At 40.1% G+C, this 24,207-nt stretch overlaps 1 protein-coding gene across 3 annotated transcripts in view; it reads left to right on the top strand.

Annotated features, from left to right (window-relative positions):
• Nucleotides 1-24,207, top strand: part of LOC139799598 (glypican-5-like) — a 338,529-nt gene that overhangs the window by 190,162 nt on the left and 124,160 nt on the right. For all 3 annotated transcript variants that reach the window (XM_071751698.1, XM_071751697.1, XM_071751699.1), the window contains one exon: nt 10,655-10,775. In XM_071751698.1, coding sequence (XP_071607799.1) covers nt 10,655-10,775 — 121 coding nt within the window. The remainder of the gene's footprint in view (nt 1-10,654; nt 10,776-24,207) is intronic.

The following is a 24,207-nucleotide window of genomic DNA, read 5'->3' as shown; positions in this document are numbered from 1 at the left end:
CAAGTAAATTGATTTTTGTATAAATATTCTCTTTTTCAAATTCGTGATGACAGCAAAGTCTTTCTGTATTTGACCTCTCTTCTAGTGCAGTTATTTTTGTGAGAAGTGCTGGATACTTAGGGAACGAAAACAATGCTTTGTGTTTAACGACAAAAACATGAATTGAGGCTGCTCAGTTTCCCACATAACCTCTCAAGCTCTTCAGCCTTGACCTGGGTAAACACTTCTCTAGGACAAATGCTAAGACATTTTAATCTCCATAACTCGAGTGTACTTGCTGCTAACACTGACATTCTCTCCAGTGTTTTTAAGACTGATAAAAACAATGATTTTTGCTGGTTACTCAACTGCTGTATCAAACTGTATTGTTAGGTATAAGCTAGCAGCAAACTGAAACTGCCACCTGCCTAAACTGTTTCCAAACAGTGAAGCTGGCACTGAAAAAGTGTGTTCAAAACATATCCCTGTGTTAATGCTATGGTGGAGGCTTTGGTGTGTCTGTGAGGATTTCTAGCAGTAAGGATGCTTACAGGATATAAACTGAGCCTGATCCAGTGCCCAAAGCTATTAACAAGTGGTGGCAGAATATACTAAGTGCATTTTGGCTGATGGTGTTTTACTGTTAGGTGAACAATAAATGTGGATGATCCTGACCCATGCCAATTAGGCAGGTGCAAAAGGGAGGAGCTGGATGAAATCTGTACATCTGCTGGTGAGATGAACAGGTAGCTCCTGGCATCTGCAATAAAATACTACTTCCTCTATAAGGAATAACACTTTGGTGCTCTGGAATGATGAATTCAGCTGTGATCTGGAAGTCTTAGTGTCTGATCTCTGTCTATACAGCATTAGAGCCTCTTATTTACATTTTACTCGTATAAAAATTAGCATCACCATCATGCTGATGAAATTATTAACCTGGAAATAGGAATAGATTGGCACAGTGTTCCTCACACTCCTGCAGTCCAGAAAAGGTCAATAATTCTTCCATCTCTGGCTAAAGGGCCAAACACCTGCTCTAAGATATTAAGACCTGAACAGAAGTGAGGGCACTGGAGCAGATAAGAATTGCCTGGAATAGCTCTCCACAAAAATATTGGAAAAACTGTATAAGGGAACTCAATTGAATGTGTGTGCATTAGTGCATGTTTAGAATACATAATGGTCAGAGGCATCCCTAGGGAACCAAAATGGCCAGGGGAAGTGATCAGGGTTCAGAAAGTGCAAATCTCAGCTTCCTTATACTTGAGCCTGGAAGAGAGGGTGGGCCCATGTGCTCCCCCCTACTCCATGTACTGATGTCTCATTGGCATGAGATGGGAAGGAAGGAATGCTGCATCTGAGCTGCTTCCTGTGTTCAGTAATTACCAGCTAAGTGCATCTTCCCATTACAGAGCAGCAGCTTTGGCAGCACTTGATGGCTTTGTCAACATCAAAAGTCATGTATGCTTTGAGGGTGGGGGGAAGGCAGGTAGTGATACACACACCTTAAAGGGTGGAAGTGAAAGGGTACTCCAGGCTGGCATGGGAGACAACAGGGTTTAGAATAAAGTAAGCAAAGCTCAGTTCACATTGGCATAATCAACAAGGTAGATAAAAGAATAGGAAGATAAACATGTGGATCCCAGTTGTGGAAGGCATTAAAAGTGGAGACAAGAAACCTGAAATTGCTGCAGGAGTGCTGGTAGTCAGCAAGAGTCACGCTTCACTATTGTGGAAGTGACTAACAGCTGGGGTACACATCCAGGACTGCCTGGGGAGGCACAGTGGGCTGCAGGGAGAGTGAGAAGGGGCCAAAGACAGAGGGCTCCATCCAGGACTGGCTGAGGGCAGTCCCTGAGTTGAGTTCATACAGAGCTGGAGGTCGTGTATTCATTATTGTCAGCTGTTTGTTAATCTCCCCTGTGTAAGGAAGGGTATTTGGAGAAAGTGACTTCTGACAAAAGCTGGAATTTTGACTTCTTAGCATTAATGTGTATTAGTTATGTTTTATTTAGCTTTACTTTTAATGAGCCACAGGCAAGGTCTTCTCCCTGTGATATACGTCTGATACTGTGCAAATTAACATATTCCTCCTTTTGTTTCCTAAAATTTTCTGTGCTAGCATCCTAGAATGCCATTTTGTATACTCGTGGTCATCTGTCAAGCCTGATTTTTGAGTATGGGCAACCAGTGTTTCCAGAAAGGGAATTGGACCATTGCTGCCTTGGCCTGCTAAAAGTCCTATCAAACAAATATTGTGAGCCCTTGACTGAAAAATCTTTCTCTCTCTACTGCTGTGAAGTTTATTGCCAGCCTGCTTTTATTTTTTTATTCTAAGTGTTCTCTTCTCTCTTGAGACAGTATTTTATTTTTTTTTTTCTACTGAATCAGTCCTGTTTTCCAGTAGTGTCTTCCATCTGGCAGGTTGAAAAGTTAGGCAGTCATATGTTTCCATTTGTTTTCCTCAGTCCCCAGAACAGGGTACAAGCTGCCGGTCTCCCAGAGGTGTAGAATCAGATTTTCCATCAGGATTTAACTCAGCTCTGTTCTCCTGTTTGTACTTGAAGAAAGCTCTCTCCCAGCCTGAGAGTTACTGAGAAAAAAAGGTGTTTCAGATTAGCTTTACTTATTCCCCTAGGACAGCCACAGATGTTACTTTGATAAGTATATACTGTTTGCTTCTTGTTCTGTTTTCTGTTCTGGTTCTCAGATTCATTTGCTGGGGACTGGTCTTCCTGCTGCCAGTTCCTAGTTAGGTTATCAGCTTTAGGGTTGGTGTCATTTTCATGGCTCATTTTATTCACTTTGGCGGATACAGAGGTATCATTTGCATGTCCTGTAAAGTTTATTTCACTTTAAACTGAAGAGCTTTCCTATCTGATGTCATTCCAGGCAAGTACTTTTCCTTCCCTTAACATAATAAAACTGTTCACTTAACTTCTACCAATTTTTTTGGTGCTTTCAGTGTGCCTTGAAGGTAATACTAACTTTTCATACACCTAGGAGAAGAATGTAGGCTGTTTTACCTCTAATCTGTAATAACTTTTTTACAACGCTTTTGAAGCTTTTCACAAATATTCTTTGCAGCTGGAATCAGCGTATCGTTAGCATGATTCTGGAAAAACTGCTGAACATATCTTTTTTGGTGGTAAGATCTCTTCCATGTACTCTCCTTCACTGAGCTGCTTTTCTCTGTGGGCTGCAATCTGTTCATGTGGTGGCATTTGCCAGTTGCTTGAAGCCTTCTGGTATTTTGTTCTTTAAATTGTCTTTACAGACTGCAGGAGATAGTTTTTTAGCCCCAGAGAAGTGGAAAAAGGCCATTAAAAATATTATTTGGCTTTGTGATTTTTTTTTTCCCATTAGCACACTGTCTCATCCTTTCCCATAATTACTAGTAACATTATTTATGAAGATGCCACTGAAACCCTTTAGAATAGTTCTGGTAGAGACACTTTTCACCTCACGTCAGTTGTGCTTCACAGAATCTTCAGAGCAGCTGAACTAGGCTTGAACTTTCTTAAGGTCTGTTGGCAGCTATTTAATCATTTCAAAATGAACTCTTACCTAGGTATTTTTAATTTTTTAAACAGCTAAATCTTTCTGGTGAAGAATATTGCTCCAGTTGTGCTCAGCTGATCATCTAGAACATATGAGCATTTTTTTCTTTGTGCACGGGGGTTCTGATTTGCATGTGATGTATTCACGTTTTACCCTTGTGTGACTCCACTGAATTTAGCAGAATTGTTTCTGTTGTACTCTGCCATAAGTGACATGTTGGTTTTTTTCCTTAAAAACAAACACATGCCCCACTGGTTTTCAGGTTACCCAAGAAGTTGTAAGATGTGACTTTCCACAGTGGCACAAAAGCCTTCAGTGCTGCATGAAAGGGCTTGAAAACATCTGCAGCTTTTAAGGTTTCCCAAACCATGCCCTTGCCCAGTGTCCTGCAGGATGTTACTCAGTCGAGGGCATCATTGTCAGCTGCTCTTAACTGCAGTTCTACTGGGAGTAGAGGCCTGACTGAAACCTCTCCTGTAAGCATGGAATATATTAAGTTAATTGAGCTAATTGCAGAGAGATCTAAGTGATCAGGCCAACTGAATAAATGTTACAGTCATTAAGTTTTCTAAGCTTTAACTCTAAAAAGTACTTACACGCGGAGTATTGTTGGGTAGATGAAAATAAACTGAAATACAAGACAAAACCAAAATCTGCAAACTTTGGCAGTTTTTTTTCCTTCAGGCTGTTGACCATGTGTCAGTAAATTTATCAAGATATATTTCTTCTTGTTTTCTTTAGAAAACCCAACAAACTGTTTATTGTGGCAGCTTAGTGAAAGAGCATTCTCTTCCTAGAGAACAGTACTAGTCACAGATTGATCATTCCTTTCTTTGAGACCCCTCAGCCAAGATGCTTAATGACTGTAATCCAGGTTTGTTAAGATGTTACAGAAATGAACAAAAGTCTAAAACTAGGCATTTCTCTCAGTGATGCTGTTGTAGGAATTGCTTGAAGATGAAGCACAGTCTGTTGCTCCCTTTACCAACAAGGGAACACACACACACACTTTCTGGCTGCTGCTCTCATCATGTGGAGCACTTTAGGGACAGCTGAGTCAAAGGAGAATCCTGAGCTGCCTGTCTCTTTCTCCTGGAGCACTATGTTTCAGCATCAAGAGCATTTCAGCAAAAAGGTATTTGCTTTGTTTCCTTGAAGTTACTTGCTGAGTGAGAAGCAACTATGACAACCAAGCAAAGGATATATAATTGTCATGTACCCAGCTTGTTCTTTCCACTTTGCAAAGAAGTGGGCAGAAATGTAAATTTTATCAAAGTTGGTTTTCCTGGTGAATTATTTCAGATTCTACAGCCATACAGGGTTTATGTCACTGCTCTTACTGGTCAGTGAGCACTTCTGTGTTCCTTCAACTGGGAGAAAATCATTCCTAGCAGAACCCTGTAGGTCAGAGTGTCTCATGCTAAAAACCAGAAAGGATATGTCCAAAAGTTACTAATTTGGAGGCACAACAGGCTGATGTAGATCAGCAGTGGATTCCCATAATTGAATTTCAAGCAAACCATTCCAGCCCAAGGGTCAAATTATGAATAAATACAAGACAAAACACACCATCTGGTGAGCCATGCCTAATGTAACTGAATTAATTGTTTGGTGGATATCAAGGCCAGCTAAATAGCTTATCCATATTTCTCATTGCATCTTACTAAATGACATATTCAAAGCTCTTTGCTTCCTTCTCTCCCTCTAACCCTTTAACCTTCGAGTCATTTTGTGGTGGGAGGAGTATGTCCGCTCTGACAGTGTGTTCAGTAAATTGCTGAAATAAACAGGCTACCTCAGAATTTTTTTAGCAAATGAAATCCTGTGGTCAGTGACTGACTTTCAAAGATATGGCTCTAAAAAGATGTAATTTTAATTAATTACAGTCACTATTTGCATAGTGCTATGCATTTCTGGGTGGCTTTACAGGCAACATGAATCTCTAGGATGGATTCCTGTTTAAGAGGTTATGTGTAAAGATGAAAAAGCCAAGCTGGATGTTGTGAAGTTTGGCTTTGTCTCAACTGTTCTATGATTTTGTTCATTGTAAAATTAGTGTCTTGCTTTCTTTAGACTTCTCTGGCTTTAACAGGCTGCTGTACAGCTGCTGGCTTTTAGAAGGCTAAGACATCTTTTTAGGTGGTCCAGTCTGCAGTTTTTTAATGTGTTTTTCTGTTGTGTAGAGAGGGGTTGTTTTACAGAATAACTTACACATTTGTACAGAAAATAGGACAGATACATTTCATATTGCCAAAAAAATAAATTCTTAAATGTGGCTTTTAAAACCAGTAGAGTCTCAGTCACAAAGAATTTGAGCTTGCCAGTATGTTTTTAGAAAGATGTTGTTATTTTACCCCCTGTTGATCAGAGTGGAATTATTCAAGTAGTACCAAGAAAAATGATGAAAAAATACAAGGCAGACTACATAAAATATTTATGCTGCAAAACTATTGCCTCGATGTGCAGGGTATAATTATATTTTTTAAAAATGTGATTAACAGATTAGAAAATTACCAGCAAATATATCTCCAATTTTGTAGCCAGTGGCATATGGCAACTCCCAAGGCTGTACAATAGATGATTTCATCAAAAGTCATTTCTATCCCATAGAGATGTCTATGGCAGCTCATGGATTCCTCTGAACTGATTGTGAGGCTCAGATTTTCAGGTTTGCCTTGTGATGTTAGGTGTCCCATTTCTCCCAGAATTAGATAAGGATTTTGATGTGTCTCATGCAGCAATATGGGACCAAACACTCAAGTGAAGGAAGAGAACTAAAACGAAGAGAATTGCACTGAGATAAAATTCAGGTTCTGGGTAGCCCGAATTTTCAATAATAGGTAATTCTGCCATGCTCAGATCATGTTCCAAAGCATTGGATGCAAAGTGGGGTGCTCTGTAATCGCTCCAGTGAGGACAGGAACTGGAGCTTACAGGCCAGAAGCTACTGCACTGAAGCTGCTGGTGGCACAACTCAAGTTAACAGCACCCAAGGACTGTGAAATAATGGAAGTTGTTTCCCAGCTGGAGCTTGATCAATAATACTTGGAAAAGCCACCTACAAGAGCTTCCTTAGCCACTTGGATCCCGAGTGGTACTGTCTCCTGCAGGGAGAAGGGAAGGAGGTGGTGTGAGAACAGCACTCTGCTTGTTGGTCTTTTGAGGGTCTAATCACTAATATCACTGTTAGTTAGATCTATCCTTAATACATCTCCTCCAGTTGTTTGCCTGCAAGATGAAGTTATTTGTCTTTTATATGTTGTTTTAAAAATTGAGCTATCTAAAAAGGAATATTTGTCTTTGTGGGAATCTTATACCTTGACCCCTTTTCATATTAGGAGGTAAAAAAGAACATGCTTCAGATTAGCATTTGGCTTTACTTTAAAATAAGTAGTTAGACTCAAATATCTTTATTTTCTTTATAAATGCAAGTAGATAAAGATATGTTCTTTCAGTTGAAATGCAATCCCATCTCACCTCCTACCATTTTTTTAGACTTCCAATAAGCTGTTAGCTAGGATCTGAAATGATACTGTTCCTATGAAATATGATAAAGCTGGGGTTTAGGGGGTTGTTTTTTATATTTTTGTGTTATTTTTTAAAGTATCATAACTTTGCCCAAATCAGTTGAATAATATTGGGATGCAGCTTGAGGTCTGGATGAAAAATCTGTCTCCATGTGCTGTTCTTTAGGCTCCAGTGTAACTGTTACTTTCAGGATTTATCCAGTGACAATATTTTAATACAAATTTCCTGGCCATTCCTGCTGACATTTCTGGGTTTAGTATAAATAAAGTACTAGAGCTGTAACCAGAGTTAACAATTCTATACTTCAATATTTCAGTTAAATTGCAGGTTATTAAATAAAGCAAGCCAATTTCTGATCTTAATGTACATTTCCAGTAATTCAGGATCTGATGTCCAAAAAAAATATGTTTTTGATAGTGCAAAGAAGTGAAGTAATCAGATTATCTTTCAGGAAATGTACAGTGGTTATTTCAAAGTATTTAATCATGATACAGAGCTACTACTAGAAGGATTCAGTTTTCAGGGAAGCAGTTTGAGTCAGATGGACATAATGTCTTTTTCTAGTAGAGTCTTTGATCTTGGCTCTGATGGACTGGAGGAATATCACCCTTCTCACTGGCTCTGTAACAACATTTTTAAGTTGATCTCAGTCTTTTGGGCTTGTGGCTTGGCTTTGTTATAGAAGGAATCTCTCAGAACATAGGAGAAGTAGAGCTCACAGGTTATGGGGAAATCCAAGAGTTGGTTTTGATGTACTTTACAAGTCTTTTGCCTCTCTTTACACCAGCTTTTCATGCTGTTCATTTGGCAGATCCCACTTACTTCACCACTGCCAAAGGTCTGTAATTGGTTGCCTTGACACTGCCAGACATGCAGGTCACACACCAAGCCAGAGCTGGGCCAACTCTTCTGTGCTGGGGTCTCCCAGGAGCAGTTAGATGGGGCTGGTAGTGACTGAAGCTGTGCTTGACCAAGCAGATAGGAAATGCTGCAGGATTCACACAACTCATGCATGCTTTGTCTGACATCTGAAATTCAGGTAATTCACATTATCAACCTAATGACAAGAAATCTGGGCAACAGAAATATCTGGGCATAATTTATGCATATCTCTAGGGTTTGAAAGAATGAGTCCTGAAACCCAGATAGAACTTCATGGATGTTACTATTCCCTTTGCCTCAGTGGACTGTAAACTCTCATGCAGAATGGTTCTGTTTTCCTGGTAACAATGTATGTAAAATAGAGTCTGCATATAACAGCAGCAATATGTATCAGTTGACTGAACCTGACTTCCCACGTTTTGGGTCCCTTTGAGGAGTCTGTCATTCATGCTGCTGCTGCTGCTGTCCCTGAATTGTTCATGTTTATGTTAACTCCAGGCAGTGCTGTAGATTTCTAATGCCATTCAGAGGCTATTAAATAGCACTTAATAGAGGCTTGTCATTTACAGGGAAAAAACCAGCATCATTTGCGAAAAAACACAAAACCCATAAAAACCCAACCCCACAAACCCAGGGGATAAGCAATTTTGTGTGTTTTATCCTGGGCTAGAATTGCATAAGCCTCTAAAGAAATTCCAAAAGCTCTATCCAGGGGTTGAATGATGAGCAGGCAAGAGCAATGCTTTTCGCTGCTGGTGATGGGTTTCTGATCAGACACAGCAATGCACACAGAGAATCACTTAACAGACTGGTGGAGGCCATATGCTGATCCTTGAAATTAAATTTTACCTGTTTTGCAACTTGGTGACCTCGTAAGTGGCCCTGTACATCTACAGAGGGCAACCATGTGTGTTCACATTGTGAGCAGCAATGAGTAAATAGTATTTGTGACTAAAGGTAAAGCTAGAGGCAGGTGAGGTACAGCAGTGTCCAGTATTGTCTAAATGAATTGATGTGAATAGATGTGACCTGTGCAAGTCTTGGCTTCAAAATACTACTTTAGATAAAAAAACTAAAGCTTTAGCTTTTTCTTCCTGTGGACATGGGTTTAGCAGTCTGAGTCTGCTTGCAAGACCAGACCATCAATTTGCAAATGCTGCTGCATTGTGAGAGTTTAGACTTCCAGATTGGTTTATGCTTATATGAGTTACACACCAAGAAAAATTAGAACACGAGCTTTAAAAGCTCAGTGTACAAAAAAACCCAAACAAAACTCCAAAAAGCTAACTGAAAAAAGTTTTCCTTGCTGTCTGTCCTCTAAATATTATCCAGTTACCAGTGGAAAACATGATTTTCCTCAACTCTTTGTTCTAAACAATTTTGTTTGTTTGTTTTTTGTTTGTTTTTCCTAAATTTAAATCCATTGAGTTCACTTAAAAGGTGGTTCTTTTTTTAAGCCACACCTTTTACAGCAGTAAACTACAGTATGCTCTACCAGCAGTTTGCATAAAATATGTTCATTGTAAGTAAAATATATAATATAGGACAAATATATTTGTAGAGCTAAAAACCTTCCCATCACATTCTGGGATTTGGGCATTTTTTTTTTGTACTTTGAAGTGCTGTCCTCAGCTTCAGCACAAATCAGATTACAGCAAAGAATTCCCTGATAGGACATTTGGGCTATCAAAGTGTGTACCTGTCATCCAAGTCAGAGATGTCAGTGGGATGTTCCTCTTGATGCTGCAGTCCAAAGGGACAGAGCTGATGATTCCCTGAGTTTATAAGGATGACAGCACAGGGTCTTAAATGAGATCCCCCAGGCATGTGTGTGAGTCTGAGAGTTTGCTTTGGGAACAGTCTCTTGTCCAGCTGATAAGTGGACATGTAAACATTCCTGATCCACTTTGTGACAATGAGGGCATTTACATACAACCCTCTAAAGCATGACTGGTTTTTCCTTACCTCTCTGGGATTTGCAGTGTATTCTGGATGGGTTGAGCATAAATCCTCTGTGAACAGGTCAGCTCTGGAGCCAATATCCAGTTTTTTGGATCCTTGCTGGAAGCACTGGATTCAGCATACATGTGCTTATCTCCTTATCTCATAAAGGGGATTCCTGTCCATGGCCCCTGGCTAGTGAGTTGCTAAAGGCAAGGTGAAGAGCACTGGTAGAGCAGCAGGTGCTGCTTTATAGTATCTCTGGACAGTTGGGTGGTAAACTGCTTGTCTAGTGAGACAAATCTGACCTCTGATTAAGAATTTTTGAAACTCAGACTGCTGTTTCGTTGGATTTTACTTCAGTCTCATGAGATTTAATTTCTGTCTTTAATTCCCTGGGATTCTGTCATTATCAAAGAATTATTTTTTAGAAGCTCTCAAAGCTCTCAGCTCTATGTAGACGACATGTATGTATGTCAAAAAAGTCAGCTATAAAGGTTCAGATATTAAAATATGAATGAAATGAACCTCTGTGGTTTGTGAAGTTGTTTTCATTTCATGACTTGAATAGTTTGAAGTGATGAATGGTACTGCAAAAACCTGATTTTATTCTGGTTTGCTGTATTTAAACCCATAAATATTTATTACAGATTTCTATCTCCATTTACAAAATATTTGCTTTTTCTAAGACCCATTTAAAATGACTTGTGATTCTGATGAATAGGGTTCCAGGCACTGATGTTTTTTTTCTCTTTTTCAGTTACACTAGCAGAGTTGTTTCCAATGGACTGAAGGCACAAATTAATAATCCAGAACTGAAAGTCAGAGGATTGGACCCACTCATCAGTAATTTAATTGACAAACTTCAGCACTTTAATCAAGTAAGTAACTTTGGAGATAAAATCATTTTATCACTGGGTTTGATAATAGAGCTGGAGCTAAAATTGCAAGCTGGTTCTGCTTCTCATGTTAGGTTTCCTAGGGCTATGAGCCTAAAATAGCCATGGAGTGGGCCCAGTACAATGGCAGCAGAAGGTTCTGTTCTGCCAGCCAATTTATTAACTCTAACAAGGCAAAATTATTTCTGTGGAAGTTGCTCCAATTCCTGACTTGTTCCATAGCTGTTGATTAGCTGTCCTACAGCCCCAGGAACATGGAAGAACTCCTGAGTTCCCCAATTCACATGATGCTTGTGACTAGAGCCAAGGTGTGTGAGCACCCTGTGATCTTCTTGTGCTGAAGGAATATCTCCTGCCTTGCACAGCTTCCTGCTTTTCAGTGGTATTGATAAAAACAGACCAAAAGTCAGAATGGGGCTGTAAGTGTGGAAGAGCCAAGAGCTGAACCAGAGCAGAATGGTGCTCCAGGATGAATTAACCATGCACCTTGGAAAACTTTGCCTTCACAGGCCTTGTTCTCCAGTGCTGCAGCACAGATGGAAGGAGAACCTACTTCTGGGTTTGTCAGAGGCCCAATTAAATTTTGTCTGTCCCTATGATCTCTTCGGGTTCCCTCAGATGCAGTCTTGGTGCATCTCCTGTCTTTCCCAGCTGAATGCAAGGTTCTCTGAGATTTCTGCTCCAGCACACATCTTTGTTAGCTCTCAAAGCAGTGCCAGTCCAAATGAGGTGGAGCTAGCAGATTTAACAGAGATTGATTTTCATTTAAAACAGACATGTTTTCTTGTCAGCATGGAAGAATGCTTACAGCAGTGTGGAGTCAGATGTGTTTGCACTTTAGACTACTCATAATCTTTCACCATTAAAAAGTGATGGAGCATGAGGCTATAAATAGTTATTAGAAAATCCCCATAAGATCAAAGTCCACCTTTGCAGGTGGGGTGTGCAAGAAGAAAAATAATTGTCACGGGTAAAAGGGGAAGAGGAATTGCTTAGTCAGGATGGAGGAGGTTATTAAGACTGTCTGTGACTGGGAGCCTTGGTTTGATCTCTGATTTTCTCCCACAAAAGTATAACCCTTCTTTGCCTCTCCTCAACCACTGGAGGTAAATCTATAATCTAACCACTAATTAGTGTTTTTGTTAAATCTTGCTTGGCTCTGGTGTTCCTCTACTGTTCCAGAGTTTGCAGTTTTAGGGGTTCTTTGTATCAAGCTGATTTAACTTGCCCTGGGGGATTACAGCAACCAGTCTGGTGCAATACTTAATATTGCAGGGAAATAGACATTATGTGGTCAGATTGATGGCAAGAGTAATTCATTATTTATCTACCTTTGCATGTTATAAAGCAGAGTGTTAATTTACTTTATAAATATTATATATATCCATCTGTGTAATAGTCTTCTATAAACACTGACAATAGGAAATAGTTAGAAAGAGATTAAATTAAAAGTAGCTGTGTATTGAAAATCCCACCTCTTTGTCTTCTGTAAAAAAATAAAAATCAATTCTCACAATATGCTGCATACCAATTTTCTTTAATTGTGTATGCTTAAAAAGCAGCTTCAAAGAACACCTTTTAATCAGAATAAGCAGCAATTCCTAGCTGTTTCTGTAAGTAGGAAGTTTTGCTTTCTGTTACTTCTAATTCTGTTTTAGGAGAATATCATCCTTAAGTAAATGTAACTCCCATCAGATTGAGGTGCTTAGCAATAATGGATTCCAAGGGTGAAGGATTAAACAGAATACTGATTATTGCCCTAAGATGGTTTGTTCTTAAGTACTTGGAATAATATAAATTCCTTTGATCATAATTTTAGTAAGATTTCTTCGGAGATCAAAGCATCAAAGAAGTTGCTAAATATCTAAGGCTTTCACATACGACATCAAACATGTGTAGCTGTTTTCTGCTTCTTGAATTTTCATTTCAGTTGTGATATTAATGTACAAATAAAAACTGACACTGAAAAGCCGATTAAATCAGGAGTTTAAAGTAGCATCAATAGTGTGTGTAGACTGTGTAGAAGAAGAGTTTATACAGAATCCTGTTACTCATTTTAGGGCAAATTGATTATTTTTCATCAAATTTTTTTTTGTTGTTGTTGTTTTTTGGAGGCAATATGCAAGGTGAAATTTATACAGTAGTAAAATAAGGTGTTATCTTTGTATCTTCTTCAGTGTTTGACATTTACAACACTATTTTAAGCAGCAGCTGCTACAGAAGGAATCCCAGACAGGCAGGAGGCCTGGAGAGCAGAGGACAAAGCCATGCACAAAATGTGCATTGTAGGTGGTGTGATGTGTCTTGGCCCCAGTAATCTTCTACCACCTAAGTAGTATTGCTCAAGTACCTAGTGGAAAGCATATTCTTGGATAAGACAAAAAATGTGCTGAGATTTTTAAAACCAATAACATTTCTGTCTTCATAAAACAAACTCCAACCTTGCTGCATCTCAGAGAGCCTGGACCTGTGGGCTTTCTGTTGCTATCATTATGTTTTGTGAAAATTAGAGGTTTTGGAAATCAGCATCCTTCTTGATAAATTTTCTGAGGTTGTGGAGTACTGTCTCAAATCAAGAGGATTTTTTTTTTCTAAAAGATGTATCTTAGCTCATCAGTTCTTAATCATTTCTGGAGCAAGTCTAATTACTGTTGTCTTGGAAAGCTCCTCTTCTATCTCCTGTCTTTTACTGCTGGACCCCTTTCTCCTCACTTTGTGACTTCTGCTGGAGCCTCCTTCCCCCCTTCTCTCACACTGCTGTCCTGGGCTTGGGGCACAGCAGTCTGGTGGACCAGGGTCAGGGAGGCTCAGATCACAAAGCCAGAAAATCTTTCTGGTTGGAAAAGACCTTTAAGATCATCAAGTCCAACCATTAACCCAACTTTTCTGAGTCCAGTGCTAACCCGTGTCTGTACCTGGGCCTCTGGCAGCTCCAGACCATAGCAAGAGGGGTTGTCACTGGCCATGCAGAAGTAGCAAACTGTTCATTCATTTAGACCCAAACCTGCCAGTATTTGCCATTTCCTTATTAACTCCTTATTATAATGTATCAAAAAATGTAAAGAGATTAATATCATCATTAATCCTGAATCTCACAGACATGAACAAAGCTGTTATCAATGCATTGTTTTTGATGCATCCCGACCCCAGCATGTTACAAATAATCTGTAAGCAAATCATCTTCCCTTTCTGCCTGGCATTGAGATTGAACTGGCAGTTCATGGGAGAACAGCAGTTCCTTACTTTTGTCATCTGGGACTTAAATCCTCACCACATAGTTGCTTTTCTTTTAAAAAATAATTATGCAAATAGGTGGCTATTTCATAACCACTTTACCAAACCAAAAGGAAAGTGAAATTTAGAGAATGTTATTCAGTAATCACTTATCTGTATCCCTTGCAGGTAAGGTTTTTGGAGGACTTATTGTAGCTGCTAATTCACATACCAGTAGAATTACTGAGTTGCTATTTACAGCAACTTTTAGTAAGGCAAAAAGAGATCAAGTCAAGTCCCATGTTGATTTAAAAAAATATAGCAGTTAGGAATAATATCTTTACCTCCCACTTCTTTGTGAACAGAGCAGATGTTAGCTGCAGCTGATAATAAACATAAAATCCCCCATTGTATGTTTTTGAGTGCTACTTCTTGGCTCAAAATTGTTCTTAAATATGTTTTTGTGGTTTTCTTCAATGTAATGTCTTTCACAGTTCAAGCACAAGCAGTCCTGAGTCCAAGGTTCAAATTCCTAGAGATTTAATTGCATTGAAAATCAATGGGCATTTTAGGGAAGTGAAAAAAACTCTTAAATTTACAACAGGGTTGCATGGGCATTCTCAAAGGGTTATAGTATAGTATTATACAAGTTTAACTTATCTTTTGTCAACCTGAATCTAATCTTGGCAGATTTTGGGAACCAGTGTGTTTTGCTGTTAGTCAGAGATGAATTCTTAGGACATGGCTGTAATTCAGGATGATAGTGCAATATTTTAACACTTAAAAGGAAAGCAATGTCAAAGCAGATCTTAACAAATCTGGACCCACATTTTATTTTTTTTCCCACCAAGGCCTCATGAATCTTCCAGCTGATCTAAGAAATGCATGTAACTTGAATTCCATTTAAATTTGTGTATGAAGGATATTGTCATAGCTAAGTTTGAAGCAACAGCACTGAGATGTTTCTTATCAGTAATATAAGCAACTTAATCTCAAATGTGAATTTAATTGGGTTAGACAATAGAGGATAATAAAATAAATCATTTAACTACTACTTAATTTAAAAGTGTATGGTTTTTTGTAGATGTCTATAAAATTCATTAAGTTACAGAGGTTTGATATGAAATTGAAATGGAGACAAGTTTTTTTGATTTTCATCCAAAGCTGTAGCTGACTTGGACTAAGACTCAAAATATTCTGGTCTTTGTTTCACCCATTGGAAACCTAGAAAGAAAGGCAGTCATCTTAGAAGGATTGTTGCTGTATCTAGTACTTGGGAGTCAGCCCCAGCAAGCTCTGGAAGTATTATTGCTTGCCTCTTTTATTCCTCACAATCCCTGCAGACTTGTGTCTCATAAACAGAGTACCTTGGCCAGAACTGCCGTAGGGCTGAATTTTCTAAAACAAGTGCTCTTTTTTTGCTACCCAAAGCATTTGGGAACTTAGGGCATTTCTTCAGAACTTCAGGTGCTCCATATCCCTTTTGAAAGAGTGAAGCAAGACATCTGGAAATCCCAGAGATTCCCATTCTTTTAGGTGGGTAACCATGCAGTCTGCCTGAGTGCAGATGCAGAGATTAACAGGCACAGACACAGCAGAGGGGCTGGGTGCTCCCAGCTGGGCAGGATGCTGATGCTGGGCACCTGCAGCAGCCTTCCAGGGCTCTCAGGGTTCATCCCATGCTGCCTCTTGCACGCAGGTACTTGGGTGGTTGTAATCCTGTCCAGGAGGTGAAGGGATGGGTTCTCTGCACAGCCAAGGGCACACCACCATCACCCCCATAGCCTGTTGAGGAGGCCTCACAGCTGCCCCCCAAACTGATTTTTTATCTTGAATGCAGGAGCCATGTGACTACTTGACTGATTGAAGTGGTCCTTAGCACAGCAGAGACTGTTCCTTCTTCAGTGCAGGTGTGAATGGTCTGGGTCATAGAAATCTTAAAGATTAATCTTGCCTCAGCTTGCCTGCAGTTCAGGTATGAGAGAGATTTTCACTGAAGCAAACATTCCTACAGTTGTGTTGACCCTGTTCAAATTCACAGCACTATAAAGGCAAAAACAGCTCTCATCACCTTCGTCTCCAAATGTAAACAGCAATAATAACTGTACTAATACAATAGTTATTGGCTGATTAATAAATAGCAGCAAGAAAGGCATACACTTCAGGAATGAAACCTGAAACAATTATGTTGAAAGCCTAATAATGCCAAGAAAAAGCAAATGGACTGTTTTGGTTTTTTTTATTTCCTACTCTACCATATAAAAATTATTCATCTGTATATTAAAATAAACTATCATCTCACATTACTTCATCAGTTATACGGTTTGTTTCTCATCTCTTTTTTCCAAAATGTTTCTTCTTGTTAGATACATGGGCTGGTTTTCTTCCCTGCTAAGAATCAGCCATCTCTTTGCTTGCAGATCTAGATGCTGAATGTTAAGCTCTGAGATAAATTATGATGTTTTTCATAATTCATATGCAATGAACATTCATTCCAGTGCTTGAAACAGCCCAGCTTCCTCAAAACCTGAGCATAATCTTTCTTTGTGTGGTGTTCTGCATTGTTTTCTATTTATTATATGTAATGTACACTGTGTAATTTTTTAATCAGATTTCATCATATCTGTGATGAAAGCAAGAAGAGATACATAAGTGCTGCCAGCCTGTGAAAAACAATAAATATCTAGAGGCACTTTAGTTCTCTTTTTGTTTCTTTAAAGAACCTGGCAGATTTCTCTCATATGTAGCTCTTAGCAAGTCATCTTGGAGTCCATAGGCTTTGGCTTTTGTATATATTTTCACACTGACTTGTCAATCAAAGTTTAGAAAAAGCATCCCGTGACTGTTGGTGGCCTTTTTATTACCAGGAAAAACAAAAATTGAGAGCAAAGCCTCCTTGCAAAGCAGTATATCAGTAGTGCTTAAGGACAGGGTAGTATATATCAGACTATACAGTCATGGGGATGCTTCACTGGGAATTGTTTTTGGCAATAAAGGTGTAGTTTTCAGGCAATTAAACAAGCTGTGGTTGCTGATTGCCTGGGAGCATTTATTTGTCACGGCTTCCCTTAGGAGGAGAAAAATTCACAAGAAATATGTTCAAAAAGGCTGGGACATCTGCAGTCTGTCAAAATCCTATTTTGGTCTTAAGTTTCTGCAGTGAATTGTGCCCTTTCTTCATTTCTAATGGGCATGTCCCAGAGCCTGGGGCAGCATCCCAAGGGAGGGGCAGGGACAAACTCAGAGCTGATTCCACTCAGCTCCTGCTGGAAAATACAGAGATGTGGCCATAAAGGAACAAAAAGTCACTCAGATTCCCTTTGTCTGGTACCTTGAGGGGCAGATAGAAAGGCAGCTTTCCCCCCACCCCCCCAAGTAATTAATTAATCAGTCATTAAGTATTTCAGCTGGAGATGGTGGATCTCCTCATCTCAGCCTGGCAGCTCTGCTCGCTGGGCTGTGTGCAGAGGTTTTGTCCTCTGGTGCCTTTATGCTTTAAAAAGAAAAAGATAAGGATTTTGGAAGATCTAACCTTGTTTCTGCTGTGGTTTTAAAACTCTTGTCAAAACCAGAAGTTTGTCCATGAATCAGACTGGGAGAGCTTTTTCTAGTCCAGTCCCAATGAAAAAAGGACACTGGAGCACTGTTTGTTTGGAGAGCATATGTTAACCTTGTAATTTATTCCTAATTGAGGTATATATCATCCCTGGCTGAAATCAGTGTTCTTTTGCTGCCCTGAGTTCTGCAGGTTGTTTGTTCAGTTTTCTTAAATATAGTGACTGGAGATATAATTAAATAATTCCAATGAGAATTGGGACATTACTTTTTAGCATTAAAAAAAGCATTGAGACTTCAGTAGAAACAGAAATAATTGGAAGTACTGGCTCAACTAAACCAAAATGTAGCATTTTAAAATAAAACAAATCTGAATCTCAACGTAAATCCAGCAAATTTTATTCTATGCTAGCAAATATATAATGTTAAAATGTCCGTTTATTATTCGTGTGTTGTGTCTCAGAGGATGCTGAGCTATTTGTCTTGCACGCATTTTCAAAAATTATTTGCCCAGATGGGCCATTGTGTGTGTTTTGTTTTGCTCATTGTGGGAAATTAGTCTTAATAAATCAAAATCACATATTGAGTCACGGTGGTGACTCGAGCCAAGTGGGAAAGAGGGAGAGGAGAGGAGAGCTACTGTTTCAATCCATAACTGAGCCAAAGCATTTCACATATATAAAACATAGTTTGAAAAGAAGAGCCTTATTTAAAAAAAAAAAACTTAAATTAAAAAAAATAGTCTGTTCTTTGGCTTGAGTGCCTGGTTCTAGTTACAGCTGGTTACTGAAACCTGAGCTGTGAAGTGCTTTGGACCCTCTGATGTAATGGCTGAAGTCAGGAGAGGGTCCAGCCCTGGAGGGCTCTGCTTGGGCCAGACCAGTGGAAGGTGCTGTGGGATCACAGGGCTGGGCAGTACAAGGGCTGGTGTGGGCACCTGAGGGGAAAAAAAAAGGCAGGAATGAGAGTGTGGGGCATCAAGAAGCATCTAGGAGGAACTGGACAACCCTGGGGCCAGGGGATAGCTGCCCAGGGGCTGAGCAGCAAAAGGGAGACTTTCCCAACATTAATGGAAATCCTGTGGTTTCTTGCCACCCCGAGAGGAATGCATCACTCTAATAACTGTTAGTTTTGTGACCTCAGGTGCTGAGCAAAATGCATGCTGCATGTTACTGTTCAACAGCTGCTTCCAGCTGTTGCTGCTCTTGAACAGAACTGGCCCTTTATGGGTGTTGGCAGAGGGGAGGAAGCCTGGATCTGACTGCTACATTAGCCTGTTTGTTTTTATGTTAATAATTTCTTTTTTTCAAGACAGAAAGTCAGCAGTTATCATGGAATTAATTAGGTCATACTGAAACTATAAATTCTCTTTTATGTAAATACTTATTTTGTTCTATTAAACCTATCATCTTTTTCTGATCACTCTAATAATTGTAAGTAATGTACACACTTTTAGGTTAATATCTTTAGAAGTATGATTACAGTATTTACTTTTGGTCTCATTCCTGAGGTATGATAACATTCTTGGTTTGGGAGGCGGTAAGCTTAGCATATTAGGAAAGGAAAGCAGAAGTTTATAGGCTGGTCATGGTTTTCTTTGGGGTAGAGGTAAAGGTCTTCGAACTATTGAATGGTCGTTGGCTAAAAGGAATAACAGGGTCATTTTCCTCTCTTTCTGTTCCATTGTGAAAGGGAGGAGACAGCTAGCCAACAGTGTAAGAGAATAAAGCCAAAAAACCCTACTTAAGCCTTGTAGCCAAAGACTACCTTGACCTGCCAGGTCAGCTGCCTCTGTACTGCTGGTGACAGAAGTTGATGAATTGGACCTGGACAGAAGCCCAAGATCAGGTGTCCCTCTGAAAGGTTGTTCTTACTTAGAGACTGATGTGGCTGCCCAGTGCCATTCCCAGATGCTTTCCACACAACCTAGAAGCACAGAAGCCAAGTACCTGCAGCCCTCACTTTTGTGCTGCTTTGCCAGTTCCTCCATGGCAGCTCCATGTGAGATGGTTTCCATGGCTCCTGGCTGCCCAGTCTTGCGTATTTCTGGGGGAGAGATTCCACCTCTTCTCTGGTGCCCCTCCACTTTGTTTTTGTTTGTTTGCTTGGTTATCTCTATGAAAAGAAGCACATGAGTCTTAAATACCTCACTTCTTCCTGTTAATAACATTCTCAAGGTCCAGTTGAATTCACAAACAATAGTTTGTGGACACAGAATAGGCACTTTATACCTTCGTACACTGTAATATGTTCCAGTTATTTAATAACTTGCTAGCAGGATATCTGGAAGTTTCTGCTTCCTATAGGAAAACATCCATAGGAAATGACAGCCCAAGCAAGCAGCGTGTTCCCAGCATGAGGCTGTATTGCCACCAGTGAGACTGGCAGGAACACATGGAGAGTCCTTGTTAGATCATAGAATCATAGAACTGGCTGGGTTGGAAGGGACCTCAGAGCTCATCAAGTCCAACCCTTGATCCACTCCCCCCGTGGTTCCCAGCCCATGGCACTGAGTGCCCCATCCAGGCTCTTCTGAAATATCTCCAGGGATGGAGAATCCACCCCTTCCCTGGGCAGCCCATTCCAATGTCTGATCACCCTCTCCCTAAGAAATTCTTTCTAATGTCCAACCTAAACCTCCCCTGGCACAACTTGAGACCTCTTGTGCCCTCTTGTCTTGCTGAGAGCTGCCTGGGAAAAGAGCCCGACCCCCCCCTGGCTCCAACCTCCTTTCAGGGAGTTGTAGAGAGTGATGAGGTCTCCCCTGAGCCTCCTCTTCTCCAGCCTCAACACCCCCAGCTCCGTCAGCCTCTCCTCATAGGATCTGTGCTCGAGTCCCTTCACCAGCCCAGTTGCCTCCTTTGGACCTGCTCCAGGACCTCGATATCCTTCCTGAGCTGAGGGGCCCAGAAGTGGACACAGGACTCGAGGTGTGGCCTCCCCAGGGCTGAGCACAGGGGCAGCCTTCTCCTTTACAGAGCAGAGTTTGCATGCACTTATCTCCTGGAAGAGAATTTACTACTGTGCACACAATGCCAAGGAAAGCCTTGGGTAATGCAGTTGGGAACCATTTGCTCATCAATGTTGTTTTGAGGTTCTTGTGGATTTGCAAATGTAGCCTACTCCTGAGCATCAGTGGGACCTTTTCTACCTTTAACTGTGATTTCATGGCTGAAAATGGCACTTAGGTATTTGAGCTCTGTAGCCCTCAGTTTCTATACCTCCCAACAGCTCAGGTTTGGCTAGCTCAAGTGACTGTCTTGCAGTGCAAATGTGATTTATTTACTGTGCACTGTTTAGTGACACCTACAATCTATCCTGCTTCCTGGGACTGTATGCATTTTAAATGAGAATAATGCATTTATTTCACTTGCCATTTTCATGCATCTGAAATGAGCCTGTGCCTCTGTGCACTTATGTGGGAGCAGATCTATTTGGGACTGAGTATTCCCAGTCCCAGATGTCATGGATGAACTTGTCATTATGCAGAACAGTCACCCAGGAGACCACTGGTTCCCTCCAACCTTGCTGTTGCCTTAACACTAACAGCAAAGTGAAAAATGAGAGGCAGTCAGTAAGACACTGCCACTTCACATGTAGAAATTATACACTTTCATCACTGTTTACTCAAGCTCGTTTTTGAGCAGTGCAAAGACACAAGTCTTCACTCTGAAGGAAAGTAATTCCATGGCTAGTGTGCTCTCACATAAATCTCATGCAAATGCTTCCCCCCACCCCAGGTATTGGAGTTACCAGTACTTGCCAAGCAAGAGCTGCTCACAAACAACTGCCTTGATGCAGGCCAGAAGCAGGGTTCTCTGCCTCTTTCAGCAATTTTGAGCTCAGAAGAAGTTGTTAATATGGAAACCCCAGAGTATTCACAAAGGTCTAGTAAACATTGGTCTAGTCATGCTAGCAAGATCCAGCATGTATAACATGTATAACATGCTGGAGCCCAGAATCAATATTTATGTATTTCCCCAACTTTAAAGACATAAATAATTCCATTAGGTATTCATCCTGTGTATAATTATGTGTTTGAAGGCCATGCTCAAAAATGAGAGATACAGGACGTGGCATAAGCCTTGTGTGGTTAAACCCTTTGTGTAATTAGTGAAGAGTAAAAGTCCTTCTTCCAGTGGGTAATTCAAAATCCCAACATCCAGGCTTTTACTCTGTATCACCTTTGACAATAAAGAGAATCTAGGGAGAGTCTTCTGGCAAGTCTAGCATTAAATTTTACCTCTTCACTATCATTTGTCTCCCCCAGAAGCCTTTGTTGAGTAGGGCCATCAAACCCAGAGTACTCTCAGCTGCAGTGTGCAGGTACCCACAGAGGTTGCTCTCTGTTTTTGTGATGCCTCAGTGCAGATGTGCTCCTGCCTGGTTGTGTTTGCATTCTGTGCACACCACATCACACCATCCCCAAAAGGGACTGGGGAGGGGCAGGAAGGAATTGTTTTGGAGCATCTACAACTTGGCCTCGTGATAACTCTGAAAGCTCTGATCTGGAAGGTAGTTTTTCTATATGATGAGAACTTTTCAGCAATTAGAGAAGTATGTCTGATAACTAACTGAGAGTCAAATTTGAGTGCAGCTTTAATAGCCAGAAGCAAGTAACTAGAACTTAGCCCACTGATACAAAACATGGAGGGGTTTGAAGGCTGCCATATGTCCCAATACAGATCAGCTTTGCAACCAGAATCAAGTGCTCAGCATCATTTTAGGGCTCTGTGGCTTGTTTGTTCCTTTCAGTTTCTGTAAGAGGAGCCTCTCACAGCAGAGTTTTTCAAAATGACATGTGCATGGGAGTGAACTGGCAGACAAACAATGCAATTATTGGATAATATAATGAAATATGACTTGTGCCTCACTGCAGGCAAATGATGCTGAATCATATTTGATGTGGCATTTGAAATAAGAGAGTCTAATAACAAAATGGATTTCAGAAGGGTGAATGGAAAGCTTGAGACTGGTCTTTCTTAGGCAATATAATAGCAGCTCGATGAAGTCATAAAGAGAGGGGAGAGGGCCACAGGCTGTGGTGGGTTGCAGGCACTTTGAACCCCTTGATGAAGTTGAGCATTTGTGCCCATCACTCAAATAAAAAATTAATATTAAAGAGCTTTGTTGCATGGAGTTCCTGTCTTCAGTCATGCAGCACAATGCAGAAGTTTTAACTCAGTGTGCAAAATGAATCATGTCAAGTATTAAAGTTCAATTTTGGGCTTCATTTGTGTGTTTATGAACCATATGAAGCAATATTATACTTTATTTTTATAAAGGTTATTTCAGTTAGTGGCTAATATACTTTTTAGTTTTATTTTCATCTAGCTTTGTTAATCATTTCCAAGTATTTGGTTGACTAAGAATTGTGCACCAATTACCAGACATGTAAAATAACTTTTGAATTGGTAATGTGATATATTATCTAAACAAAATATAACAAATCGTTGCCTAATTGTGAGACAGTCAAACAAAACTAAATGTATTGGATTTATTTTGAAAACTTGAGTAATTGCTTTTTGAAAAAAAAGTGAAAAAAGAGTTCCAAGCGTAATGCTAAAGGCCAGAAAATCTTGAGTGTCCATTCAGGAAATGGAATTAGCTGAAAATAAAACATTTAATTCAGGCTAAGGAAAAACACTTTAAAATTTCAGAAGTAACAAAAGTTATAAAAAGACTCTGTACTAAACAGTACAGAGCAAAAGTTACAAAATGTAGAAGTCAAGAAGAAAAGCTCAAGGAGTGATGTTGAAGCTCTTGACTGATAGGGCCAAGGACAGCAAGGAACTGTCTTATCCTGGATGCTGAGGTATACGAGTAAAGAGGAAATAATAACAAGACAAAAAGTGCCTGTGCAACATATAAATTTTAATCTGTTATGAAACTTCTGGCTTTATTCTCTGAGGAGGTCAAAGCTGTCCTTTGTGTCCACATAGCATCCTGCTCCTCCAGCAGGAGGATAAAGTTCAGCCATATTTCCATAGCTGTTTTTATCTGGGCAGAAAGCTTTTCTCCTTGATGATCCCTCCTGTTTGAGAAGTTTTTGGACTACTCAGTCACGTTAGCACATACTGAAGCTTGATTCCTAAGAAAAGGATTCTTGGAAAAAATACACTTGAGAGTGATACTCTGAGCACATAAATGGGAGCAGAGGATGCAGGACATTGTGTTCTCCTTAGAAATTGCCTGTATGCAGAGCTTTAGGTGTAATTCCAGTGTTGCTGGGTTTTTTTTTTAATCAGTTCTGGCAGGGGAAAACTCGAATGACTGTAATCTGGGTTTAGGTAAAATACTTCAATCTGAACTGTCAGGCTGGAGTCCCACTGGTGAGCAGGCATTAAACTGTGTGCAGCTGCAGTCCAGGCTGCTGCTGCTGGGCTCTCAGCCTTGTCAGAGAGCTCATAGGATCAAAATGCATTAGTTAGGTACACAGAGAGAAACAGAACAAGCTCGTATTGCAGAAGCCTCAAATCCAAGGAAATTCTGGTCTGTAGAGAATACCCAAGGAGTTTGTTTGACTCCTATGGAAGATCCTAGTCACCTTTTTCCGTGGGGGATTGGGAAGTGGTCTAAAAAGAACAAATCTGGTCTTTATGGACATCATTTTCTGGGTCCCAGAGAATCTTCCCAGCATCATCTA

This window comes from Heliangelus exortis, chromosome 9 (assembly GCF_036169615.1).
Source record: "Heliangelus exortis chromosome 9, bHelExo1.hap1, whole genome shotgun sequence".
NCBI lineage: Eukaryota > Metazoa > Chordata > Aves > Apodiformes > Trochilidae > Heliangelus > Heliangelus exortis.
Note: the sequence above shows the minus strand (reverse complement) of the source record. Positions and strands in the feature narration are given on the sequence as shown.